Source organism: Coturnix japonica, chromosome 3, assembly GCF_054131305.1.
Source record: "Coturnix japonica strain WE chromosome 3, WE-NBRP24, whole genome shotgun sequence".
Taxonomy (NCBI): Eukaryota; Metazoa; Chordata; class Aves; order Galliformes; family Phasianidae; genus Coturnix; species Coturnix japonica.
Genome location: NC_140665.1, coordinates 99,340,832 through 99,362,435, shown reverse-complemented (window position 1 = coordinate 99,362,435; position 21,604 = coordinate 99,340,832). Strand labels below are relative to the sequence as shown.

Below are 21,604 nucleotides of genomic sequence, written 5' to 3'. Positions count from 1 at the left end.
GCAGCTCCAAAGGGGGCAAAACAACCAGCAGGGCTCAGCTCTGGGGGAAAAGCTGCACACACGGCCCCTCACTAAGGACCCCCAAGCAAATTCACCCCCCCCCCCCCCTCCCACAGTTCCACTCTCCCATTTCCCTCATCCACCAGCACGTTTTAGCAGCCTGGTATGAATTTAATCATAACATATATACAGGTTCGGACAGGCTTATTCACAAAACCTTACAGAGAGCTCTGAACAGGACAGGCTGAGTAAAACCCTTCTTTGTTAGCTTCTCTCTGCAGAGGTTTCCAAGAAAACAGCCCAGAAATAAAGTGTAATTCAAAAGAATGACACCGTGAGGCCGTTCTCATCCTGTGCTGAAGGCACGTATCACAGCCGACGATGACACGCTCTTGTAGGTTGCACCATCAGCTCAGCTGGGAGCCTCGACCAGCTGCAGCTCCGTGGTTAAAAAGCAGCAACCAACGGCCACACTTATTGCCAGGTGGGTCTGCAGAGCAGCTGTGTGCTTGTCAAAGAGGGAAACCCCCAGCCCTGGGGGAATTCTGGCTATGCTGCCTTTCACCACCACAGAGAGAAGAGCTGTGCAGTCAGCAATGTGGCTTTGGGGCTCATCAGTGATGCCAAATTAATGGCATCTCTTTCAGAAGCACGAGGCTGCCAGGACAGCAGTGAGACAGCACAATTTCTTTCAATCTCATCCAATTAAAAGCTACAGCAACTCCTTTCCTAGAATAAATAGCATCGTCTTTGTAGGACTGAAACTTAATTTTGCTTCCTTACACCTACGTCCCTGATAAAAAGAGATGTACGTGCAGACATAGAGATCTTCTCCATCCAGAAGTTGCCCATGGCTCAGGGTTGGTTGGGACACCAGGAGAATCTATCAGCTTCTGAAGAAATGGAGTCAGAGTTCACTTATTTGGTTTGATTTTTTGGCATTCTTAGCGATGGTGACATTTAAGACATCCCAAACCACCTCGGATTGAGAAAGGAGAGTGACTTGATTTACATAAAGTCATCAGAATCGTTGCCATCCTGTGGGAAGAAAGAGACAATCAGGACCATAGCAAAGCGGAAAATGGTGAAGTGGTGTATTCAGCAGGATTTCACTGTTGCCATTTATTCTGGCTTCCTCCCATCCCAGTACAAACACCCAAGAGCAGCTCTGGAATGGGAAGAGAACCAAGAGAAGCTCTGCATTGTGAAATACCCGCTGCTCTTTGCTGTCCCTGAAGCTGCAGCCCATCTGCTGCGGTTTGGGAGGAATCAGAGATGGAGCTCTCATGAGCAGCCTCGTGGGCAGTCCCACTTCATGACCCAGTAGAAGGAAAGCAGGCTGGCACCAAGCAGGGCTCAGAAGCTGAGAGGAGGAGACCCCCTGGTGTTCCATTTCCACTGCTCCTCTCCCTAACAGAGCGTCAGGAGGCACTCACATTTCAACACTTAATTCTCAGAGGGGACGTGCATGCTGGCCAGGAGGAAAATGAAGAGTTCATGAAAACCACAAACTCCTTTAGCAGTTTACAAAAGGCACATTTTCAACTGAAGGTCACTGAGATAAGCTGCAAGACCTCCTTGCCCAGGACCTCACAAAGGGGAAGCTGCACAAAAGCCAGACCTCAGGCAAAGCACAGACATGCTCAGTGCACATCAGGACCTCTGCTCGACTTCAGCCCCAAGCCATCCTGTGATCTACTTCATTTCCCTCCTGTGCTCCTCCCAGTTGTGGCACTTCTCTATAAGCACATCACTTTAAGCTTCCCCTCTGCTCCTCAGAACCTATACTCACCCCTTCCTGAACTGTCATCCTTGTATCTACAGTTTGTTTGTTATATGCATTTGTCCCAGGCAAGGACAGACAAGCCTGGAGCCCCACTTAAAGCTCTCCCTGCTCCTTCATTCAGGTGGAAGGGGACTGGGAGGGCTCTGTACACATCACCAGGCTCCACATGGGAGACATACAAGCATTAGGGCCTTCTCTGAAAGCCAAGGAGAGTGGCAGTGCCCTTCAATGAGAAGGGGCAAATGAGATGTGCACTGTCATGTGGGAGTCACTAAAACCAGACCGCAATGCGCAGCTGGACCGTCACAATCCTGCATTGAATTTCAGCTGCCTCTGAAAGGTTTCTGTGGTCATCGCTCAGCTCTCACCTGATTGGAGGACATGTTCTCAGCCTTCATTAACGATGAGTAGCTCCTGAAAGGGAAATGATATCATCTTACACAATATGTTTTCAAAAGCCACCAACACAGACAGGCACTTTGATGAAGTAGGATCAAGTACCAAAAAAAAAAACCAACCCAATAATTCCTTTCTGAACTCAGGGTTATCCCAAGGAGGCTGTGGATACCCCATCCCTGCAGGCATTCAAGGCCAGGCTGGATGTGGCTCTGGGCAGCCTGGTCTGCTGGTTGGTGACCCTGCACATAGCAGGGGGTTGAAACTATATGGTCATTGTGGTCCTTTTCAACCCAAGCCATTGTATGATTCTAAGATCTTATTGGTTATCTTACTCTCTTTAGCTATTTAAAACAACAGAAGAAAGCACGGGTGCTATGCAGACTCATCTCCACAGCCTCTACAGCTTTGTTCAGAAGCTACTACATAGCACCACAAGGCAGAAAATCCTTCATTCTGGGGGTTGAAGAGGCAGCTCTGGAGCAAGGCTCATCAGGAAGGCAGAGCCCTTCCTCAACAGCACAGATGTGCCCCTTATTAGGATCTTTACACATATTGAGTCCTTGAGTTTTTCAAATTCCAGTCTCACAATCATTCCCATATAAATGCAGCTTACTACAATAAAGTATGTTGTACTTCAAAGCAAGCCTTTGGTCAGTTGGCACATCCAGGTCTGTACAGGACAGGCAGGAGGGAGGAATGAGCTCCCCCATGCCGCTGAAGGTTTGGTAGCTGGATGACAGAAAGGTCAATATGACATTGTAAAGCACCATTCGTTCTGTGTTCAAAGGAGCATGCAATTGCTTACAGAGGAAAACTGAGGAATCACACGTTTCATTAACAACGGTGATGCAACAGGAAGAAAAAGAACTCAGCCTGTGGCTCAGTGCTTCCCAAGACTTACACAAAGCTGAAAGCTGGAACCCAATAGATTGCTCTCATCCCACAGAGACAAGTGGCTCACCCAATTTCTCCCAAAGACAGATTTCAAAAGACACCGTCCTTTCTTTTCACAGTGGTTTAACATCCAGGTTTATTTTAGGAAAAAAAAGGGGGAAAATGCATTTATATTGTAAAGACAAAGGAAATCGCTGGGCCATGCAGACATCTATGCTAGAGCAGGTCAGCTGAACACTGAGTAATGCTGGGCCAATCATTACACAGAAACTGCTGACCCATGACTCTCCCCTTGCGCTGATGAAAACCACAGAAACTCAACATTGGCACTGCAATTTATGACTTACCTAAGTTCTTCCAGCTCTTTCTTCTTCTTCATCTCTTCCTTTTCCTTCCGCTTCATCTCCTGGATTTGGGCTTTCTTCTCATTCCTCTCTTCTCTGTCACGGGCTTCCTTCTCAGCAGCCAGGTCTGGGAAACGCTCCACTTTTGTCTTCTCTAATCGGTTCAGTATCTCATTCACCTTCTTCTCCACCGTCAGCATTTTCACCTTTGGAGTGCAAAGAACTATGATCCTTATAAAAAGAATACTTTTACTCTGGCACTTTGTGTATGGAAAGAAAATGCCCTATTTCGACTTTACACGTGGCTGAATCCCACAAAAACAGATGCAAAGGGAAATCACAGCCACCTTGTCCTATTCAATGTGTTGTGTAACAGCAAATGAAGGCCCACAACTAACAAGCACAAGCATCGCTGAGTACGTAAGCGTGTCTAATTTGTTTTCTTGGCATATGCCTTTACAAAGAAGCCAAGAGATAAAAACTGGTCTCTGCTGATTCCTGAGGAGGTGGCAGCAGGTCTCCATTGACCATTTGGGGAAGGGAAACTCACATGCTGTTAATTCTGTAGTTTTCAATGCTTTCTGCATTTCCTGCCCCAGTATGGACCTGTTTGAGTCAAACAGCTGCACCTCTAGAGAGCTTTCTATCCCAGCAGCCAAGCTATATATACACAGTTTATGTTTAACATCACTAGGGGACACAGCTCAGGCCTGGGAACAGCTCAGTGCGCTGGACTGACCCCACAACAAAGCCAAGCAACTCTGTCTTATAACAGGTTTAACAAATTCAGAGGTAGCATTGTGGTGAGACACTGCCCAAAGCAGAGACAGCACAGCCATCACTGCAATGGGGATCTCGGGGATGCCACTGAGTCCTTAACTGCACAGCAAGCTCATGTGAGCCCTTCCAGCCATCTGATCACATTGGTGTTCAATTGGAGCTGATCCAAACTGACTGCTCATACAGAGATGATTGCAGTGCAGATAAATTCAAGCCAATAGAACAGACATGTGATAGCATTCGGGTTTAGCAGAGACCAATCAGCTACACTGCATTGCTCTTTGCAAACATCCCATACAGGCTACACTCTGCCATAGGCTAACAAAGAGCATGCATTCCCAGCTGATGGTAAGTTTAAACATGTCCCAGGGATCTCTCTCAAGCCTCAGGAATTAGATGATTCTCTTCCTTCAGGGCAAATACAGAAGACAACCCAACCCACTGCTAACTGGAAGTATGACAGTCTGTCACTGGGTCACTCTTGCTGGCTTGCAGCAAACACTTACATCCTTCTGCCTGTGAAACCCAATCTGCCCCACATCCATGTCAGCAGTCTTCTTCAGGTTGGTCCATGGCGTGTACACCACGTTGACATTGTTCATCTTGCAACCTAGGGAGCAGAGGAGAAAGGAAGGAAACATTTCTATTCTCTCCCTGCTGAAAGACTTCTGTGCGAATGCAAACTCCGACAGTGATTGTTGTCACCAACATTACTAACGAGGCAAAAAAGAAGAAAAAGGAGAAGCCCTTCCAGTGTTACAGTGAAACAAAAACCACCACAACATCAATTTCTGCAGTAACACGAGCGCTGCAAGCAGTGCTAACCAACTCCAGATGGAGGCTGTCTTTGCCAGAAGAGCGACTGCTATGGAAGGGGGCCCCAAGGTGGTGTGAGGGAAGAGCCTGCAAGGACTCTCTGGCTCAGGCAGCAGCGTGGAGGCACAAACAGGAATTGCAGAGATTTAAAACTCCTCCTTCTGAAAGCCTAACAAGCAGCTTCGGCAGCTGTAAGTGACATCTGCTTCCCATAAGACCAGCAGGCATTGACTTAACAGAGAACAGAGCAGCAGCTTTCACAGATGTTTGTTCACACACACTCTTGGGTGGAGCAAAAACACCCACCACAAACACCTTACACCCAGCCCCAATGGGAAGTAGACCCACCTTGGATGCTGTTCGCCTTCACCAGGTGGGCACAGTCTATCAGAACCTCTTTAGGAATGTCATCCACCGTCTGCCCCTGTGACAGAGCATATAGTGTCAGCCATGCAAGTGAGAAGGGGCTGCAGGGACTGAGGAGCACACAAAAGAGCACACCACAGCCAGGAGCAGGACACGATGCTCCACAAAACATTCCCAGCACCTTCTCCTCTTGACATTTTATTGCATCTTTCACAGTATTTTTAAGGAGGGAAACAAGTGATGTGCACTCTGGTTTTTATCTCTGAGACACACTCTCGGTGTTAGGTCAGAAGCCATTTGTTCTGTTGGGCCACGTGAAGCTTCCCTCTCCTTCCACCAGTTATTTGGTGATGGAAGCTGTAATTCAGCCTCCTCTGCACCCTTCAGGAGCCTGTGAGCCTCAGTGTTCATGTGAGTACAGCCAGTCTCAACCCACAGGGCCTACTGCAAGATGGGACTGCATAGTTCTACGCAGGTGAATGCCATTTAGGGCTTTTTAAAGACACATCACAGGTTTACCTTGTGCAACCGAAGATACACGTGTGCAGAAGAGAGCTTATCCACATGAAACCTACAGATTAAAAGAAACCCAGACGTTTAGCAGGAGGTAAGAGATTGCAGTCAAAGATTTCTTCCTAAATATTGGAAGAGCAGCTTCTCCGCAGACAAAAGTCTAAATAACAACGTTCCCCCTTTTGAACATGCTCCAACAGATCCATGTCTCTCCTGACTACACATCACGTGATGCTGCTCCACCACCGTGTTACCCAACCAAAGCAAAACCTTTTTCTGCTAGAAATATATTCCCATGCCACTTAGCTTGCTGCTGACAACATATCATCTGCAGAGCTTGTTGGCTACCATGCTGTCAGTACAGGGAGTAGGCACAAGCAGGGGTCTGAATCAGCCAGCAGAGATGCCACCCACTGCTGCTGCCAGGACTGGGAACTCCCCTGATCTTGTTTTTCTTTTCTAATGAGATCTTGTGAGCCAAAACCAACCTACGTGCGACGGAGTGCTTCCTCTCGCCAGCCTGACCACAGCCCTGTGGGTGTGCTGAGAGCTGACACAGCTCTTAGTAGAGGAGAATAAAAATGTCAAGAGTCTCTTGCTCACAGAACCAAAATCCTTGGCTGCTGTGCAGGAAAGGACAGCAGAAATCAACTGTGTGCACAGAGGTGACATTAAGCATGTGCAGAGGAACAGACTCTAAGGAACAAGATAGCATTCTATAGGCACAGCATTCACTATTGCTTGGGAAGCTCTGGCTGCATTCACCAAACTCCCAGAAACCCCACCCCGGGAGTCAAGTTCTTCCAATGGACAAAGCAGGGGAGATGTAGGAAAATGAATTCAAAACAGCATCCCAGCATCTGCACCTGAAGCAGCTTCAATCCATCTTCACCTTGGGAATGCATTTAAACTGCTCAGTGCTTTGGGAGAAAAGGGACTCTGCAAGTGCCCGTGGCAGCACAAGGGTTGGGATTTGAATTGCAGCAGCACCAAGAGAGGCAGTGTGATATATGAAGGTGTGCACAGAGCTCCGGGACTTACCAGATATCTTCAGGCCAGCCATATTTTATTAGATCTTCATCTGCAAGAAGAAAAACAGCAATGAGCAAAACACAGGACTTCATCACTAATAAATCACAATGTCTGCAGAGACCTGACCAGAGCAGAAATCAATCTCTATTGATCAGCCAGAGCACAGGGATCAAGTAGAAGCAGAGAGGGTTTAGTGCTACACCCAGCTGCATGTAGCTATGCCAGGAACCAGTATGCTGAGAACACACAGTGTCTGTGAGATGTGAGACTGAGGATCCCCAGCTTCCATCCCTTCTTCTCCTTATATCACATGTGGACAGTTTTATGTGAAAATGTTTCTCTCCAAATCTCAATCTAAAAAGGAGACTTTCAGGGAAAGACACAGCCACACACTTTGAATGGTGAGCACTGTGGCTTTACGCTGCCTCTTGATGTGGAAACAGGAGATGCAGCAGAAGCAGAACCTTCACCTTGAGGGGAAGGACAGGCTCAGGGAGCCTCTGGGCTACCAGTGTTCAGTGGGGTGAGGAATAATACAGAGGGGAGCAGAGGAGGGGGAAGCTGACTTGAAGGAAGCCATCAGATATGATCTGAAAATGCTGTCTTGGCTCATTTTTTCAGCTAGTTTGGTATTCAGTTGTTTTGAAGCCAGTTATTGTGTCTAAAGTTTATCCATCCAAGCTAAAAGCAGCACAGTGGATTTCAGGGGGGGTAACTCAGAACGATTTGCAGGGTTTCAAGTACATCAAATTAACAAATGAAGAGACATCCTTTCATAAGAACCTTGGGCACACACAGGCCTGAGCCTGTTGCCTCATCTATCAGCATACTTACTTTCAGCATACTTACTTTCATACTTGTCTTTTCCCATGTAAATGGTGTAAACAGTCGGGACAACTGAGGAAGAGAAAGAGGAAAATAAATCAAAAGGGCTTAGGACAAACAGTGCAAGGAATGAGCCACGCATTGGCCTTGGCCACAGAAATTACACTGAGAACTGTTTTCCTTGGGGCTGAGGGATTGTTTTGTGGCTCCTCCAGACCTCATCCCAAATGCTTCAGAGATCTTTGGGGACTCTCTTTCCAGCAGTTTCCACTGAAGATTATCCAGCAAAGAACAGCTCTTGGGCAAAACACCCTCAGCACCCATGTGGTTTGGATTATTCAATTACACAGATACAATCTGTCCAATTAAGCACACAAGGCCCTGAGCCAGGAATGCCAATGCTGTGTTTACAGTCTGGTGTTAACTCTGTGTGGTCAAGCGAAACAAACTCGCTTCCCCAAAGCAGTAGCACAATGCTCACCTCCCTCGGGGAGCTGAATTAAGATCTGCAAGATAACTGAAAGCCCTAAGCTATCCAAACACCAGACAGAGACTCATTTGTCCTGTCTGCATCCCCTCAGGGCACTTGGAGCAATGATGTTCTGTTCTCTTCTTCAGGGCTCATTCCATAATGCAAGAAAGGCATTTCCAGGTCTGGCAAAGCTGAACTAACAGTCAGCACAGCAGAGAGAGGCTGCAGTAAGAGGAAGTCCTGCTGCAACCTGCTTATGATGCTCTGCCATTGTATATAGCAGCAGGGAAATCCCAGTTCCTCAGTGGGAAAAAACCTATCTACCATTGTCACAGCTTTAACTATTCTGCTTTCTGAGCAGATGACGGAGCCAGCCATCAATGAGACACTGAACTTTGGCTTTCACCAATAAGGTGAAACACGTCCCTACTTCAACATTATGGACGTAGACACTGCACAGAAACATAAAATTCAATGCTCAGATATCAAGTGATATCATGATCATGAATCCCAAAAGTACTACCTTCACCTTAGCAAGACAATGCTTCCAGCTCATATCATTTAGAAACATAGAATCAATTGAATTGGAAGCAGCCTTTCAAGGATATCTCATCCGACCCTTCTGCAATGAGATGGGCCATCTATAGCTCAGTAGGGTGCTCAGAGCCCTGCCCAACCCAACCATGGATATCTTCACTCTGTCCCCTTCCTTCTTACAGCTCCACTTTAGATACTGACAGGGCACTATCAGGTCACCTCACAGCCTTCTCTTCTCCAGGCTGCACAGCCCCAGCTCTCTCAGCCTGTCCTCATAGGAGAGCTGTTCCATCCCTGGGATCATCTCTGTGGCCCTCGCCTGAACTCACTCCAACAGCTCCATGTCTCTCCTGTACTGAGGACTCCACATCTGGATGCAGCACTCCAGGTGAGGTCCCATAGAACAGAACAGAGGAGCAGGATCCCCTCCCTGAGGCTGCTGGTCGTGCTGCTTTTGGTCCAGATGGCTTTCTGAGCTGTGAAGGCAATTAAACTCAGTGTACACATCAGTAACAGTGCAACACAGCTTAAACAAACCACAGCGGCTTCCTCACTGCGTCCTCTTCTATGACTTTTAAAACACAAAAGATATCTTCTATTAGACTCAATACAGGAGGATGGTTTACACCATCAGCACAGAATCACAGAATGACCCGAGTTGGAAGGGACCTCAAGGATCATGTAGTTCCAACCCACCTGCCTGGCAGGGCCACCAAACATACACCTTTACTAGATCAGGTTGCCCAGGGCCCCGTCCAACCTGGCCTTGAACACCTCCAAGGACGGGGCATCCACAACCTCCCTGGGCAGCCTGTTCCAGGGCCTAACGCATGGAGAACACAGTGAGGTGATATACCTGTGAAAGGAGCCGGGGCACACGAAATAAAGGAGCCTTTCGGTGCTTAAAAAGACACATTTCAGCACATTAAGAGGACAGACGTGAGGAGGAAACACCACAGACTGAGGCCTCCATAGAGAACACCACAGTGAAGGCCGAGGTGCCCTATCGCCGTCCATTCCCACAGTGACCCACAAGAGGCCTAGAATCGGCTTAGAACCAGCCCAGAACCAGCCTAGAACCGGCACTAGAACAGGGCTAGAAACGGCCTAGAACGGGCTTAGAACTGGCCCAGAACCAGCACATAACCGGCCCAGAACCAACCCATAACCAGCCTAGAACCTGCCTAGAACTGGCTTAGAACCTGCCCAGAACCGGTTTAGAGCCGGCTTAGAACTGGCCCAGAACCAGCCTAGAAACGGCCCAGAACCGGCTTAGAACCGGCCCAGAACAAGCCCAGAACCGGCCTAGAACCAGCCCAGAACCGGCTTAGAACAGGCCCAGAACCTGCCTAGAACCGGCCCTGAACCAACCCAGCCCCGGCGCGGACTCACCGCTGGAGGTGAAGTAGAACACCATAGCGGCGGTCGCGGCCTACCCCGACCCGAGCTCCACACAGGTCCGGTTCCTCGCTCCTGGCTACGGTAGGCCGCAAAGAGCCAGTGCGCATGCGCACCGATAGGCACGCATACGTCATCAATATGCGTCGAGTCTCCCGGAAGGGGAATTCTGTGGTAGGGAGCTGCTTGCTTCCTCAGCCTCCAAGTCCCAGCGTGCATTGCGAACTACAGCTCCCAGCATACCCCGGTATTGCCCCCACACATAGGCTGCTCAGTAATCGCGAGGCATGCTGGGAGTTGAAGTATCCGCTAAGGGGGTGGGAACAGCCGTCTGATTGGCTGAAAAGCGAGCGGCGGGCAGCGAGCAGACCAATGGCCTTGCGAGGTGCATTGAGCGGCAAGGCGTTCGGCCAATGAGAAGCAGCTGGGCTGTGTGGCGGTTGAATGCGCGCGGGTTGGAAGGCGCGGGAGCGTTGGTGGCGGTGACTGAGGCGGCGCTGAGGTGAGGGGGAGTGAGGTAGGGGGGGTGCGGGGTCTGTGGGGTCTATGGGGGTCTGGAACCTTCCTAATAGGACCTGGGGGCTTCTCCCCTTATTTCTTATCGCCCCCCCTTTGGGTATGGCAGGCAAGAAGCAGAAATTTCCTCTGTGTCGTTTGTTTATGCTCAATTAAGACATTGCGGCCTATACCCTGGCTTCAAACCGCTTCCATTGGTCGTTAATTCCACCCTCAGCTTCTCTTCCTTCGTTAACCGAAAGCTTTTAATTACAATGGGTTTCACCCGACTCTAAATGCCTTCCTGCAGGTGCTGACTGACATGGCTGCTGTGAGCTCACAGAAGAGGAGCCAGAGCCCCGCTGAGACGTATGTGAATTGCTTATAAATCTTCCTTCTTTATGGTGTCTATAGGATCACAGCTTGGTTGGGTTGGAAGGGATCTTATAAACCCCTGCTGCCATAGGTTGGGTGCCCCCCCCCCCCCCCCCCATCTATGGCATTGGGCAGCTCCAAAGATGGGGTACCCACAGCCCTGGGTAGCAATGCCAAGGCCTGACCTCCATCTGAATAAAGAATTACCTCTTTAATCTGAATTGGTTTAAGCTCGTTCCCCTTTGTCCTATTGCTCTGCATAACATCAGACTGCCTTCTGCTTGTGAGCTACTAAGAGGAGGGCCACTAAGATGGTGAAGGGCCTGGAGCATCTCCCCTGTGAGGAGAGACTTAGGGAACTGGGTCTGTTGAGCCTTGAGAAAAGAAGGCTGAGAGGGGACTCGATCCAGGTTTATAAATACCTGAGGTGTGGGAGCCATAGTGGTGAGGTGAAAGAACAGGTCCGGTGAGGGTGACGTGAGCACTGTGAGGGTGACAGAGCACTGGAACAGGCTGCACAGGGAGGTGGTGGAGTCTCCTTCTCTGGAGATATTCAAGACCCTCCTGGACGCCGACCTGTGAGACATGGTGTAGGGAGCTGCTTTGGCAGGGGGGTTGGACTCGATGATCTCTGTAGGTCCCTTCCAACCCCTACAATTCTGTGATTCTGTGAGCTCCACTCAGCTACTAGGAGGTCTCAGTGAGGTCTCCCCAGTGTCTTCTCTTGTCCGAGCTGAACAAGCCCAACTCCATCAACTTGCCTTTATAGGAGAGGCTCTCCATCCCTTTGAACATCTTCATAGCCCACCTCTGGTTCTGCATCCTTATAGTTCAGGCCTGGGCACGGTTCCATCTGGGACCCCACAAGGGCAGAATAGAGTGGGACAGTCACCTCCCTGCCCCTGCTGGCACCACTCTGTTGATGCATTTCAGGCCTTCCAGGCTGCAGGAGCACATCAGGGCCACCAAGTCCTTCTCTTCAGGACTGCTCCCATTGAGTTCTTTGTCTTCAGATGAGAAAGACATGAAGGTACAGGTGGATTTAGGTTGGATGTTAGGGGGAAGTTCTTCACTAGGAGAGTGGTTAGGCCCTGGAACAGGCTGCCCAGGGAGGTTGTGGATGCCCCGTCCTTGGAGGTGTTCAAGACCAGGTTGGACGGGGCCATGGGCAACCTGATCTAGTAAATGTGTATGTTTGGTGGCCCTGCCAGGCAGGGGGGTTGGAACTACATGATCCTTGAGGTCCGTTCCAACCCGGGTCATTCTGTGATTCTGTGCTGATGGCAGCTGGACGTGGCCAGCAGGGTCAGAGAGAGGATCCTGCCCCTCTGCTCTGCACTATGAGGCCTCACCTGGAGTGCTGCATCCAGATGTGGAGTCATCAGTAGAGGAGAGACATGGAGCTGTTGGAGTGAGAACAGGCTGTTCCTTTCCCTTTGTAACTTTGTCACAGCAAGAGGTTTTTCTCATGCTCCTTTTATCTTTCACCCGCAAAAAATATATCAGGGGAGGGGAGAGACCAAGGGTGAAGTTTTACTTCTGAACTGGACAGACAAATTCCTGAGATAGTGAGGTTTTTCCCTCGGTAAATATTTACAGCAAGCAAATATGTTACTGCTGAATGTGGTCTTTGTGTAAGTGAATCCCCTTTAGGCCCTTAGTGCAATGCTGACAGGCTCTGAAATACATTGTGAGTTCAGCGTGTGACTTTTGGAATCTGGTTTGAAACACTGTGGGATTTTTGCATCCCCCCCACTGAAAGCAGAAAGGAAAGTGGCTGTCGATGTGTGCTCTAACAAGGGTAATTGGTTTGCTGTTGGAAAACAGCAAGGCAGCCTTGAGTCTGTGTTTGTTAAAGGGTATATGCTGGTGTAGGCAGCTGGGCTGGCTGGACCTGGAGCATTACTTAAGCATAACTGCCAAGCTGTCATTAGTATATGTGACATTTTGCCTTGTTGTTTTCATAGGGCTTTTGAGACTCCTGTGAAGAGAAGGGAGCTGGGTTTTGCCGAAAGCCTCAAGAAATCAAGAATTCGCTGGTTCTCTTCTGAGATCAAATGGTCACCTGGCTCCAGCGATGAGGAAAGTGGAGCTGTCTCTGTGAAGCCAGCACCAGTGAGGAGGTTGGATGTGTCCCCGTTGCAGGCTGCCAGCATCCCCACTGCTGCAAGCAGGGAGTTATCCCCCCAGTTATCCCCTAAGCCGGCTGCTTCGTACCAGCCCACCGTGCCTGTGCTGTCCTTTTATAGCAAGGAGAAGCGATACCTTAGTATTATAGAGAGGAAACAGCTGAGTGAGAACGGAGCTTCTGGGGAGATAAGCAGTTGTAAGAGTCCCTTGGCTGCCAGCAGGACTGAGAAGGTTAATGTGAATGTCAGCAGGAGCACAAGTTCGAAGCCAGCCAAGCCTGTGGCCAATTCCAAGCACAGCAAAACTGCCCCCAAACCCCTTAAGAAGGTAAAAGCAGACGTACCCCCTAAAAAACCAAGCGTGGGGAAAGAGAATACTCCTTGTTTAATTAAGAAGAAAATGGATTCACCCTTCAGAGTCCTCAGCATGACAGTGAAGCCGGCTCTGAGGCTTCAGTTGGGAGCAGCCTTCTTTTCTGCCAGCAAGAAGTCACACAAGAAACAACCCTTAGACCTCAAGCCTGTCCAGAGTCCCCCTAGCTCTCGTTCAGCTGATGCCAACAAAAGCCTCGATGCAGGTGGTGCAATGAGAAGTACTAATGTGCCTCAGAAGAGAGAAAACAACAACAGAGAGAGCTTCCAGAGCTGTGTAAATCAAGAGAGGAATACTGCACATGAAGGGAAGACGTCTCAGCAGCAAAGTGCAGGCAGCCCTGATGTTGCCTCTCAGCCTTCTGAGGCTGCAGAGTGCAGCCATGCAGGGAGCACGGTGAGTAGAGGTGTCAGCGGGGCCTGTCTCGTGTTCAGGTGACATGCACTGAGTTTGCTGGGTCTCACGTATGCTCTAATTATTCAGCCCAGGTGTTTAATTAGATTTTGCTTTTATTTTACTGGTGTGTTAGGAAGGCACAAAACAGTGGTAAAATCCCAGTTTGTTTTCATCCCTGTGTGCTGCAGTGAAATGCCCTGAATAGGATGGCTGAGAAGAAAGCTGTGTTATCATCATAGAGTAGCTTGGGTTGAAAAGGACCACAATGACCATCCAGTTCCAACCCCCTGCTATGTGCAGGGTCACCAACCAGCAGCCCAGGCTGCCCAGAGCCACATCCAGCCTGGCCTTGAATGCCTGCAGGGATGGGGCATCCACAGCCTCCTTGGGCAACCTGCTCCAGTGCGTCACCACCTCTGGGTGAAAAACTTCCTCCTTAGATCCAACCTAAATTTCCCCTGTCTCTGTTTAGAACCATCCCCCCTTGTTATTTCTGTGTGTGTGTGATGCTGACCAAGACCTACATAAGTGTTAGGTGGGGAAAGGTAAGGGAGCCTGAACTGTGTGTGGTTCTATAACTGCTATCTGAGAGCTGGGGAGTATTTACCCTAAAAGACTGTCTTAATTTACAGGATGATGGTGGGATTAGTCCTTCCACAACCTGCGAGTCAGACGATTGCATTCCTTCCAGCCAATCTCCAAGCAAAGGCAGTAAGAAGGGTGAGCTGAATTCTATGTATCTTAGTCTTCTCGTGCAGCTGGTGTGCACAGTACATGGGAAATGCTTTTGGGAGATGCTTCTGGTTTGAAGGAGATGGGGTAACTCCAGTCTCTTACATGTTCCTGTCTGCTAGCTAAATATCCACAAGGTTATATGCATGAAGTTTATGCCTGATGGTGACCTAGGAATCTCCCCTCTGGCTTCTTTTGCCAGCGAATTACTGCCAATAGTCATTGGATGTGATTTAACTGAGCTTCCAACTTCTTCTGTTTCCATGTATCAACGTGTTCTGTGACTAAATATTGCTCTGAGCCACTATAATATCACTTATCTTTTCCAGCATCTTCGAATGCACTTGTCTACCCCATATTCAGTGGGCCCCCTACCAGCAAGAAGAGGTATGTTCATCTTTGCTGTCTATCAGAAGTGTTGTATTGATGGAATAATTGTTGAAATATGCACGTAATCATTCTAAAAGTCCAACCTTCTGTCTTGGTGCAGTGCGATAATGCTTGTTGGCTCAGGGAAGCATCTGCTTCAGAGGTGAACCTATTAGCTGCTTCACTCAGGTGCTTGTGGTTGATAAGCTCCCATGGAGCAGCACTCAAACTTCTGCCCTGCGTCTGCTTCTCTTCCTCTCCTCTCCTCTCCTCTCCTCTCCTCTCCTCTCCTCTCCTCTCCTCTCCTCTCCTCTCCTCTCCTCTCCTCTCCTCTCCTCTCCTCTCCTCTCCTCTCCTCTCCTCTCCTCTCCTCTCCTCTCCTCTCCTCTCCTCTCCTCTCCTCTCCTCTCCTCTCCTCTCCTCTCCTCTCCTCTCCTCTCCTCTCCTCTCCTCTCCTCTCCTCTCCTCTCCTCTCCTCTCCTCTCCTCTCCTCTCCTCTCCTCTCCTCTCCTCTCCTCTCCTCTCCTCTCCTCTCCTCTCCTCTCCTCTCCTCTCCTCTCCTCTCCTCTCCTCTCCTCTCCTCTTCCTTTCCCACCTGAATGGGTCTTTTAGAGAGAAAAGCTGCTGTTCCCCCTTGCACACTGACTCAGCTCCTTGATATATTTTGTTAACGATCAAAACATTCTAAGCTTAGTTTATTGTGGCCATTAACACGCACGCAACCCCCAACACTCGAAATCATTTTAGATGGAGCCAAAACAAACCTTCCACAACTTGTCGAGCTACGGTAGTTCTTCGCCACAGTAGAGTGTTGAAAGCAAGATCTGATTGCAATATTTGCTTTCCTTCCTCATGTGGCTTTTCAAATACCTTCCGTGGTGCAAGTGGAACCCTGGAATATGTGCAAAGCCTGGTGTTTGCGATTAACTGCTCATCAGCTTTGGATCTGCCGTTGTCTCTTGGGGGAGCTGATGTACACAAGCTTTTCCTATGTGAAGTTTTTGCTTTGGAAATTCTCCTTAGTACCCAAATCTATAAAATAGTTTGGTGTATCTCTCAGTTCCACGTTAAGGTTCATTGCACGACACTAAGAGTTTCCCACTCCGAGATTGCTTAAGAAATGCCACGCTATGGAAGTCTGAAGGAAAACTGTGCAGTTAATAACAGGGTGCAGTGGGTCTCAGCTAAAGCTTCTCCATCTAGATCGAAACCCATCGGTAACTAGAGATAATCTTTCTCCTTGAGAGGGAAGCGTTGCTGATGCTGTGTGTGATTCATAGTCAGCTTTCCTCACAGCACAGGAATATTTGAAGCTGTGTAAGGTAATCTCAGATGATGATGCCACTCCTGCTGAGATGGCACAATAGAACCCTTTGTCCTTGCTTTGTGCCCAAATCAAGCTTGGGTCAGCTGTCCTGAGCTGCACACACTGAGCCCTCACACCAGGGCTCACCCAGTTGTGCACTGAGACATGAGTTCCCTCTGCCAGCTGCATTTAAAATCACAGGCATTCAGGGCTGCATCCCTCCTGCTCATCTCCCTGAGCTCTGCTGGGTATGTTATAAACCCACCAAGCTCCATACATCAGCCTTGTGCTCTCCGCTCACATCTTTGGCATGGAGTTTCCTAGTCCTATCTGTGATTGAGCACACAGAGGCTTTCCATGCCTTGTTCTGCTACTAGAGTGCTGAGTTCACCATCCAAAGACTGTGGCTTTGGTGTGCTTTGCCCCAGGTACAGTTGGTGATGAACTCTTCTTTCACATCTATAATAAGGAGGGCTTTTCTTCATGCATGTTTTTGAAAGCATGATTACAGCCATAAGTTTATGTATTAAATTTAATAGGAGTATATCAAAGAGACTCTTTAGGGGGAGGTTTTGTTCCTTTGGATCCCAGACTTGGGGGTGAGGTTTCCAGCCTGTGTGGGACTGCCTAGCTCCAAGTAAGCCATGGTTTGAGGCTGGAGCGCTGGACTTGGGTATATATTTCTTCACCTCCAGTCCCTGTGCTTCATAGATCTGGCCTTATCTCCTCTGTTGTATCCCTTTGGCTGTTCAAGAGACTGCTGAGTTCCAGCTAATGGCAGTGTCCCAGTATGCTGGAGGTAGGATGATAAGGGGCTGCTTAATCATGAGCTTGATAGCTGTGCAGCTCCTGTTTTGCCTTGAGCCCTCCTCACTCTCCAAACAGCAGCTGTCATCATAGTTGTCAACAACTGTATCTCAGTTTTGGGGTGTTCTGTTATAAAAGTCCCAACCCTGCCCTGGCTGTCTGATGTGTGAATGACCAGCTGACATCTTTCTGTAATGATTTTTAGGGCGTTGGATGAACTGAGTTCTCCCTTTGGATCCAGTCCGCCTGCAAAATTGCCTCACGGTGTGCAGAAAAGCAAGAAAGCAAGAGAGCTGTGCAAGCAATCCAGCGATCAGATGATCATTGTAAGGATGCTGGGTCCGTGGGGTGGCTCGTGACACAGTGACAAGGATATAAGACGTGTCTTGAGGTTAAGCAATAAGCAGATTTCCTTACGTGTAAACCTCAAACAAACCACACTGTGTCTGCTATAACAGCAAATAGCAGCCAAGGCAGCATGGAAATGTATAACCCAGCACTGTGAAGTACATCTGCCTTCCTGCTGCTGCTGCTGTGTGGGGTGGAGCACTGATCTGAGTGCTGGGTGGCTGCATGGAAGAGAGAAACCCAGATGAGAGCAGCACTGTGAGGACAGCTGCAGCATTTCCACTGCACTCATTGTCCTGAATGTGGTTTGTGGGCCACGAGCTCCAGCCCAGCCAGTGTATGGGACCGTGATGGAGAGGGGGTGGACAGCAGGTGCTGAGGGACAAGGAGATGCCCACACTGAGATACAGGGAAGGGCAAGCAGCCTGCACAGGGAAATAGAAGCTCTAAACAAATGGGCCTTCATTTCATGTCACCATTGTCGCTATAACCAATTCCTAACCTCGTTCCTTTCAACTAAATGTGGTCTTGACCTTCTGAGCACGTGTCATTCATGCTTAACCAGCTCTGCTTCTCACTAGGATGCTGGACAGAAGCATTTTGGTACCGTCGCCTGCAAATCATGTGGCATGATATACACAGCTGCCAGCCCTGAGGACGAAGCCCAGCACATCCAATACCACGAGAGATTCCTCGAGTGCCTCAGATACGTGGTAAGGCCACGGCTGCATTCACATCTCTGAAGGACACAGGAGAATCCCAGAGTTTTGGAAGGGAGCTTAAAGATCATTTAGTTCCAAACCCTGTTGTGAGCTGGTTACTCTCCCACCAATCCAGGCTGCTCAGAGCCCACCCATGGCCTTGTGTGTCACCAAGGATGGGGCACCCACGGCTCTTTGAGCAGCTGGGCCTCACTGCCCTCTGAGTAAAGAGGAAACAGCACATATCATCCAGGTATTAAGTTGAGACAGCTGCAGGCAAATGTTTTGTCAGCCAGATGGGAGGTTAAAGTTTAAGTAGCGTGCAGTGCCAGCAACTGTGTTCATCAGTTTGATGAATGTGATTTGACTTTATTCCTGAAAGCTGAGGTGGTTCAAATTACAGCTTCATCTGCCAGAATCTTCACTGAATCACTTCCTCTCTTGCTAAACCACTGACTTGTTTTTTTTTTCCCCCCCTCCCTCTCTGTGGCAGTGTTGGAAGAAAGAACGGGTTGTGGCAGAGTTCTGGGATGGGAAAATCGTATTGATTCTTCCAGATGACCCAAAATATGCAGTCAAGAAGGTACATGTTTGTTTATTTTGGGGGTTTGTGTTGTAGATGAGGTTGTTTTTTTTTTTCATGGCTCGGATCCCTGAATGCTTCGGTTCACACAGTCATACATTGCTTGGAATGCAGAAGGCCTACAGGAGAGCAGAGCAGGGTTATGGAATCACAGAATGGCCTGGATTGAAAAGGGCCACAATGACCATCTGGTTCCAACCCTCTGTCATGTGCAGGGTCACCAACCAGCAGCCCAGGCTGCCCAGAGCCACATCCAGCCTGGCCTTGAATGCCTGCAGGGATGGGGCATCCACAGCCTCCTTTTGTCCTGCTGAGCTGAAGAATGCTGGTACCTAATGCATCCCTCATTATGTTTCAGGCAGAAGACGTGCGAGAGATCGTAGATAATGAACTGGGCTTCAAGCAAGTTGCCTTGAGTTGCCCAGCCAAAACTAAAACCTACTTGTTTGTGTCCAACGAGAAGATGATTGTTGGGTGTCTGGTGGCTGAATCAATCAAACAGGTGTGTGTTAATTGTGTGAGGAGAAGGAACTACAGGCTGGTAGCTGGGACTCTTTGTGTTTTGGAAATCTTAACCTCTGGCAGGATGGGGAAGGAGGAAAGCTCGTGCTTGTATCAGCTTGTAACGTTGCTAACAGGAGTAGGGTTTGCATGGCTGGTGTTAAGAATGGCCTGGGTTGAAAAGGACCACAATGATCATCCAGTTTCAACCCCCTCCTGTTTGCAGGGTTGCCAACCACCAGACCAGGCTGCCAGTAGAAGGTTAAGCTGGTATCGGTGGCTCTGTGTCCCTGAAGAGAACAGCTCAATGGCTTCTCTTTGTCTCTGCAGGCCTTCAGGGTGCTGGCTGAGCCCAGCACTATGCAGAGCCCTGGGCAGGATGCCCTGCAGCAGCACCGAGCATGGCGCTGCTCCACAGAACCAGAGCCTGCAGTGTGTGGTGTCAGCAGGATCTGGGTGTTCGGCCCCACGCGCAGGAGGGGCATCGCACGGCGCTTGGTGGATGTGGTCAGGTATGGAGCCACAACGGGGTTGGAGTTGGGAGAGGGAGGAAGGGATTGAAGCAAAGGGTGGTTGTGTGTATCTTAGTCACAGAGTCACAGAATGACCCGGGTTGGAAGGGACTTCAAGGATCATGTAGTTCCAACCCCCCTGCCTGGCAGGGCCACCAAACATACACATTTACTAGATCAGGTTGCCCAGGGCCCCGTCCAACCTGGTCTTGAACACCTCCAAGGACGGGGCATCCACAACCTCCCTGGGCAGCCTGTTCCAGGGCCTAACCACTCTCCTAGTGAAGAACTTCCCCCTAACATCCAACCTAAATCTTTTAACTTAACTCTTTTAACTTAAAACCATTTCCCCGTGTCCTGCTATTTGTCAGCCCTATGGCCAAACTTAGCCAAACTGTTATGGCTGAGTATAACTGGAACACACAGCTCCAAGGACTGGAATTTCCAAGGGAAACTCTGCTTGTTAGGAAAGAATATTTTTGATGTTATTGTACTTGATAAGTTGGGGCCCAAACTTACCAAGTGTTTTCCAAGCAGGAAATTGTGAACTTTTCAAATGTGTTTGGCTCAGGCAAAACATGGAGGAGGAGTAAAAGAAAATAAACCAACCAAGCATCCCCTCGGTCTGTTCATAGTAATACACAGCCATTAATATACATATACTCACAGTACATATAGGTGCACAGAAAGTATATGCATACATCTGCCTGTATTTATATGTATATATAAAGCTATTCCATTATAGTTCAGTATTATGAAAATCAATCAGTTCCCACTCCCTCTGTGGGCGGTGTTGCCCTGAGCCATGGTGACCTGTATTCAGTATTATATTCTCCTTATTCCCAGTCTTTAATTGCTTCCTGATTCCTAATTAAACCGTGCTTCGAAGTGGCATCAGAACCGTCCTCTGCTGTTTGAAAGCAGAGCTGCATAACAAGGCTCTCACACCCCCTTTAGGTTCAGCGTCAGCTACTTACAGAGAGGGGCTGGGATGATGCTCCTATGGGTCACAGTGTGGTTCTGACAGCTCTATTCTATTCCAGGAGCACATTCATGTATGGCAGCTACCTGAGCACCGAGGACATTGCCTTCTCTGACCCCACACCGGATGGCAAACAGTTTGCAGCCGAGTACTGCCAAACACCCACCTTCCTCGTCTACAACTTTGTTTATGGCAACTGACTGCACTTGGATTAACCACGAGTTGTGAGTAGTTCCAATCCGCTTCCAATGACTGTGTTGCTTTACAAGTAACGCTTTTCATGTTTAAGGGTCTGGTGAACTCTGGTTTCTTGCTGAGCACTCGCTCCTTCCTGCTCTTTGTGGGAAGGCATCACCTTTTATACGGTGGTGGTGGTGGATGCTGTGAATGCAAGGAAGCTTGCTTGGATTGCAGATAGTTTGCTTTCTAAATCTGAAGTTTTATGACAGATAACTTAATTTCTTGAAGAGTTTGAATTCATTAATATAAAGCTAATTGTTTCTCCCTCCCCCCCCCCTTGGTATTCGGGTGTTTGAGTTCTCCATGCACTTGCTATGGAAAACCATCCTGATGTGCACTGTTGTAAGAAAGCTGCTTGGAACTGGCTGCTGAATGTAAAGGGCTGGGGCAGAGGTGGGAATCCATCCCTAAACTTGTGCTGATGTGTTACAATGAGAAGAACACGGGGCAGGATTTTCCCTCAGCCTCCAGTGCCTGAGGTCTGGAACCTTTGCAGTGTTGTGCTGCTGTGATTTGCTTGTTCAATAATAAAGTGTTCAAAATGGTGCTGCTTGAACTCATTTCTGTGCACAGAGGGGCACGGAAACATTTCC

At 48.8% G+C, this 21,604-nt stretch overlaps 2 protein-coding genes across 5 annotated transcripts; one reads left to right on the top strand and one right to left on the bottom strand.

Moving 5' to 3' along the window:
• Window positions 1–150: 150 nt before the first annotated feature.
• Window positions 151–10,268, bottom strand: CCDC25 (coiled-coil domain containing 25). 2 transcript variants are annotated; one of them, XM_015859709.3, is made up of 9 exons: window positions 10,157–10,268; window positions 7,765–7,827; window positions 6,940–6,979; window positions 5,905–5,956; window positions 5,368–5,443; window positions 4,710–4,813; window positions 3,427–3,629; window positions 2,155–2,200; window positions 151–1,038 (listed from the first exon to the last, which is right to left on the bottom strand). In XM_015859709.3, the coding sequence occupies exons 1-9, from the start codon at window positions 10,179–10,181 to the stop codon at window positions 1,009–1,011; spliced, it is 639 nt and encodes a 212-aa protein (XP_015715195.1). In that variant the 5' UTR covers window positions 10,182–10,268; the 3' UTR covers window positions 151–1,008. The 2 variants fall into 2 exon arrangements, with proteins under 2 accessions (XP_015715195.1, XP_015715196.1); XM_015859710.3 differs by having other exon boundaries at window positions 7,780–7,827.
• Window positions 10,269–10,595: 327 nt separating this feature from the next.
• ESCO2 (establishment of sister chromatid cohesion N-acetyltransferase 2) lies at window positions 10,596–21,557 on the top strand. Of its 3 annotated transcripts, none has more exons than XM_015859698.3 (11): window positions 10,596–10,664; window positions 10,968–11,026; window positions 13,000–13,930; window positions 14,563–14,650; window positions 14,992–15,049; window positions 17,350–17,470; window positions 18,074–18,205; window positions 18,687–18,776; window positions 19,135–19,278; window positions 19,608–19,789; window positions 20,833–21,557. In XM_015859698.3, the coding sequence occupies exons 2-11, from the start codon at window positions 10,980–10,982 to the stop codon at window positions 20,969–20,971; spliced, it is 1,932 nt and encodes a 643-aa protein (XP_015715184.2). In that variant the 5' UTR covers window positions 10,596–10,664; window positions 10,968–10,979; the 3' UTR covers window positions 20,972–21,557. The 3 variants fall into 3 exon arrangements, with proteins under 3 accessions (XP_015715184.2, XP_085400291.1, XP_085400292.1); XM_085544165.1 differs by having other exon boundaries at window positions 10,596–10,667; window positions 10,975–11,026; XM_085544166.1 differs by lacking the exons at window positions 10,596–10,664; window positions 10,968–11,026 and adding an exon at window positions 12,805–12,833.
• Window positions 21,558–21,604: the final 47 nt, after the last annotated feature.